The sequence below is a fragment of the Manihot esculenta genome, chromosome 13 (genome assembly GCF_001659605.2).
Source record: "Manihot esculenta cultivar AM560-2 chromosome 13, M.esculenta_v8, whole genome shotgun sequence".
Classification (NCBI taxonomy): Eukaryota; Viridiplantae; Streptophyta; class Magnoliopsida; order Malpighiales; family Euphorbiaceae; genus Manihot; species Manihot esculenta.
In genome coordinates this window covers 6,292,879-6,298,143 of record NC_035173.2, presented here as the reverse complement: position 1 = coordinate 6,298,143, position 5,265 = coordinate 6,292,879, and the positions used below count along the sequence as shown (strand labels likewise).

General features: G+C 31.2%; 1 protein-coding gene and 1 long non-coding RNA gene across 2 annotated transcripts; one reads left to right on the top strand and one right to left on the bottom strand.

Annotated features, from left to right (window-relative positions):
• Positions 1–255: 255 nt before the first annotated feature.
• Positions 256–1,210, top strand: LOC110629081. Its single transcript, XR_002490160.2, has 2 exons — positions 256–383; positions 939–1,210. It is a non-coding gene; the product is annotated as an uncharacterized LOC110629081 (long non-coding RNA).
• A 1,676-nt stretch (positions 1,211–2,886) lies between these two features.
• Positions 2,887–4,016, bottom strand: LOC110629080 (transcription factor IBH1). Its single transcript, XM_021775946.2, has one exon. It carries the CDS (start codon positions 3,663–3,665, stop codon positions 3,147–3,149), a length of 519 nt encoding a protein of 172 aa, XP_021631638.1. The 5' UTR covers positions 3,666–4,016; the 3' UTR covers positions 2,887–3,146.
• Between the last annotated feature and the right edge of the window lie 1,249 nt (positions 4,017–5,265).

Genomic DNA, 5,265 nt, shown 5'->3' with positions numbered 1-5,265 from the left:
TGAATAAATTTTATATATAAAAAATAAAAAATTATGAATTATCCCATAATTAGTTGACATATAAATTAAAAAGAAAATAAAAATAAAAAGCTAAAGGAAACGAAATATCTATAATATATATTTAGTAAATTAAAATGGTCCCCTGAAAAAGCGCAATTAACGGCTAAGAATGTGGGCTGGAGAAAGGCCAACCACAAACTCTTGAATTTTTCTATATAACGCCAATTCAACATCTTCCCTTTCCGTCTCCACCCACTCAATTCTTCTTCTTATATATCTCTAAACAACCATGTCTTCTTACATTTAGAATCCTTCTTCAGTTCCATCCCAAAACGACATCACAGAATCAACCCATTCCAGCTTCTTACGTCCTTAGCATATGGGTAAGTAGCCAGCCTTCCACAACAAGCAACTATTATGTATTTTTTATTTCTATTTTTTTCGGCATGGATTGTGGGTATATATAGCCTCGTCACTTGCATGATCTCCAACGTTTCAATGGTGTGCAGAGTCCCTTCTGTTTGATTGGTATCTGTAAAATTGAAAAGCTTCTAAAAACAGTGCACTCTCGAGGGCAGAACCTAAAATACTGTATGATAAGTCTGAGGTCTAAAGGTCTGAGATTGAAACACGTAGTGTGTGGAAGTAAAAAGGGTCGGGTTGAATGCTTGAGAATGAGAGATTGAGAGCAAATGATCTGAGCTCAGATGTGTTTAAGGTGGTTCAGTAATAGTGAAGTTATGAAATTGAAGACAAAGTGAAAATTAAGTTCTCTACATGTTGTCTCTGTTCATATATTCTCCTTTCTCAGTAGATAGTACAACGATTAGATTATCTTTCATGCTTATTTATTGCAAGCAGACAGTTAATTTATTTAATATTTAGCCGACTGTATAATGGCATAATAAGAGGTTCTTGCATATCTATTATGACTACAGAGAAAAAGAAGAAAGATAAGTAGAACCTGTGCTGCTGCTTTGCTTGATGGGATTTACTATCTGCTGTGCACAAAACCTAACATGGCCATGGACGATAGGCCTATGTTTCTTCTAGACCTATATATGTCTTAGCGAGTATCCAGCTCCAAAATTTAATATACACAGCATCTACAGTCGATAGACAGTCTCGTACATGGTTAATTGTTGGTTTATTTCTTAATCTTCTTTATGTTGATGATATAAAGGACTTAAACTAGACGTTAACAACTCCAGTCTTCTGTATTATTTCTTTTAGGTTTTTATTTTTTTAAAATTTTTTTTCATATTACCTCTTTTTTCTACACCATCGATTTTCGCATTGTATTGTTTGTTATTGAAACTGTTCTACACAAAATTTCATGAATGCATTTGAATGCACGTAACTTTGAGCTTGTCTTTTGACCTGGGCTTAGGTGACAAATCCATGCTTAAGTATACTGGGAGTATAGCTGTTTTGTACTTTGTATTTCAGAAGAACTAGCGGTGCTTTGATGCTTTCAAAGTGATATACAGTTACGTGGTGAAAATTCTGAAACTTTAGATTGTGCTTTTGGAAAAATTCATGGCATTTTAAACGAGTAGCAAGGTTCGTGATGAGCCTATTTCAAGAACAAGAAGATGCATTAACATATAATATTGGTGCATGAATGGTGATAAAGGATGATTGAAGAAGAGTAACATCACAGGATTAGCTAATGTTTTATTGATGATGAGATGAGTCATGTTTAATTCTGTCTGCTTCTTTTGTAGGAGAATGAGGATGATGAAGGGATCTTTGGGCATCAACTTGAGACTGAGTTTCTCTATTTGCATACATGTAGTTTAAATATATAGAAATGGGAATAACAAACCAAATATTTTACTCACATTAAATTTAAATCAGATCTAACTCAACCCTAAAAACTAGTTTAAGGGAGAGAAATACAATTTTTATGCTCAGAACATGAATTATATAAGAGAGGTAAATATGGATGAGAGATTCTGATATCATATTAAATTTGAATTCAATCTAATTCATTCAAAAATTAATTTATTCAAAAACTAGTTTAAGAGAGAGGAGTGTCTAAAATTTTTATAAGTGATAAATTATCTCTATTTCAAATTGATGGGGGATAACATTGAGTGCATGTTGGTTTTGTCATTAACTCATCAATTTGATATTTGCTTTTCTTACAATAAATACTGTAGTGCAAGATTGTTGAAATTTGAGTGACTTATTCATTAGAATATTACTTTATATATATATGGTTCGATCATCCAAGAAGTTTCTAAAGATTTTGACAAAAGCCAAACAACCATTATGAAACTGCAACTGTCACTTTCCCCTCATGTGCTCATCATAATGCACTATTTTTTGTTTCTTTTTGTCTAAGTTGTATGCAATGAGAGAGGTTTGAAACTTGACAAGAAAATCACAGGACTTGTATCATCATCAATCCCCAGAGACTATATGATACTCATGCATGTTTGGTCTCAACAAAATCCAAAAACTGCTGGTTGGTTTAGGAAAATAAAATTCTATATGGAAAAGAAAAATGAGAATAATAGGTGGGAAGCATGTGAGAGATAAAAGGAATCATTTGGTCTTAACTTTTGAAGCAACTGGGTGACAACCCTAACTCATTAAAAACTGGAGAAACATAAATGGGTATTGTGGGTTTTCATGACTAAAGGCCAGGGAGCACAATTATTACCTACTTGGACCCATTACTTCTACTAATTACCAAAAGATGCCCTTCTCTTTTCTAAAAAAGAAAGTACCCAAGGGTCTTTCTGTATCAAGAATTTCATGGAACACTAAGCTAGCCAGAACTCAGAGATCAGTTCATCAATCAGTTTTTTCCTATTAGTGCAAGCAACGACTAGCTAGCTGAGAGCAAAACCCAAGAAGATATTCATACAGGCAATATATGTAAAGATATAATAGTACCCATTGCTTTTCACAAACATCAAGCTCATCTGGTTCAGTACATGCATTGCCATACATAGAAATTATTAGGGCTATTGTTCTCCTGAATTACATAAACTTTTCACATGAAGGCCTGGATTTCTCTTTTTATGCCATAGATTAATATTTTTTTTCTCTTCTAGGATTCCCTGCTTCTGTACTTAATTCTATTTTATATAAAATAGGGTGTGTGTATGTATAGAGGGAGGGAGGGAGAGAGCTCAAGTAGAGTAGAAATCAGCAATGCATCTCATCACCTGTACTTGGGTGTTAAGGCACTTGATGTAATGTGCAGCTTCATCCAACAAATTGCATAAATCCATAGCTTCACCTCCAGGCACCAGCTTTCTTAGCTTACTGGCTTGATCAGTCTCGGTATCAGCTTCTTCATCGTCTCTCTTCTTGTTCTTCTCCTTTAAACGATTATAACCCATTTTCATGGGTTGATTTTTAACGATGATTCTTCTAACTGAAGAAGGCTTCTGGGTTCCCCTCCTCAGAGCTCGCTTTCGAATCTTGCTAAGCATTACTCTACTCCAAATTCTTCTTGACCCAACAGCACAAGCAAGGGATACATCAGCAGCAGTCTTAACTTTATGACATCGTTGAAACATCTCTCTAAGACGACATGGATAAGGTGTTTGTTTGTTTATTTTAACCAAAGATCGAAGAAAGTTTTCAGTAAACCTAGATTTTAATGAACTAGGGTTTAAAGAAGAGGAGTTGCGATGAGGATTCATGAAGGAGTTGTTCTCTAGGATTTTTTTGGGCAGTTGGGTATTGATAATGATGCAGGACAGTACTTGCAAGTAAGTTTTGGAGATTAGAGATTTTGTATCTGACAGAAAGGGGTCCTCTTTCTCAGAAAATCAGAAAGACAAAGGCAAATTTCTCTGACACAGAATCTTAAAACATCAATCAGAAGACAAAAGAGAAGAAAGAGATTGTGTTGGGGGAAATTGTCAGAAGGAAATTAAAACATGATTGAAGAGTGAAGAGACTCAAAAAAAGAAGATTAGTAGAAGGAGAGAAGTGAGGAGATTGAAAATGGGTGGTGTAACCGTAAAGAAGGAGAGATGAGAATCAAATAGCTTTGATAATTGATTATTATTATTATTAATTGAATTAAATTATACGTTGCTTATTTCCTTTTCAGTTTTGGGGATTTGGAGATGGAAAGTGAGTTTTGTGGGCCTCCAATTTGCTAACCACCATATGATCGCACATGGTTCCATTTTCCCACTTGGACTGTGGGACCCCCATTTTTTTCTAATTTTTCATCATCTCCCCCATTTTCTTTTAGCGACTTATTAGGGTAATTTTTACTTTTATAAAACATTAATTCTTGTAAAATTCGTGTAGTTAGGGAAAACTAAACCAGCTTACTCCAGTTTTTTTTTAACTTTTTAAACTGAATTTATTCCAATTCACTTATCATCCGATTAAATTGGTAAGTACAGTTCACTATTTAATAAAATAAATTTAAATTTAGTTTATTTTAAATTTAAATTAAATATTAATTTTATTTTAAATTCAATCCGGATGTTAATTTTATCAATTTTCATCTCATAAACACATATAATAAATAAAATAAATGAATAAATCATGAATCATGATACTCATGAAATATTCCAATTCAATCACAAAGCTTACTCAACTCCTAGACAATTTTATTTGAGTATAATAATTAACTTGAATATTTCAATTTAATAAGTTCTGTTAATTTATAATATATGAAAATTTAAAATATTATTCCGAACACACTTAAGTATATAATTGGAATAGGTTTGAGTTTTATTACATGAAATTAGTAAAGAAATAAATAAAATTTTTAATATAAAATAAAAGTTTTTAATTGAATTAAAGATGAATTTCAATTATAAATTTTCGAATCAATAAAATTAAATTTATATATAGAGGAGGGGCTTATTTGTATTTATACATTTATCGTAAAAATTTATTTTCAATTAAATTACAGAGAGAGACTAAAACTCACTCTATATTTCTTTTACAATTTTTTCTCACTTAACGCTCCAATCATATTTTTTTATTATTAATTTGTTTTAATAGAAAATAAGAAATAGAAACTCAAATTTGGATGTCGAGATAAATTATATATGTCTTTATTTTAAAATTAATAAATTTCAATTTTTTAGTGCATATTAGATTATAAATACTAATTTTTATTATTTATTATTTGATAACTACTATTTTATAAATAAATATCGAAAAACTATTCTCTCTAAAGTTTAACAGTTAACCATTACTTATTATATTTTTTTATTTTTTATAAATATATATATATATTAAATTATATTTTTTATTATTATTTTATATTTA

What these genes read in the sequence shown, in the direction of transcription:
- LOC110629080 (XM_021775946.2), bottom strand. Translation starts at nt 3,665, where the DNA reads ATGAATCCTCATCGCAACTCCTCTTCTTTAAACCCTAGTTCATTAAAA.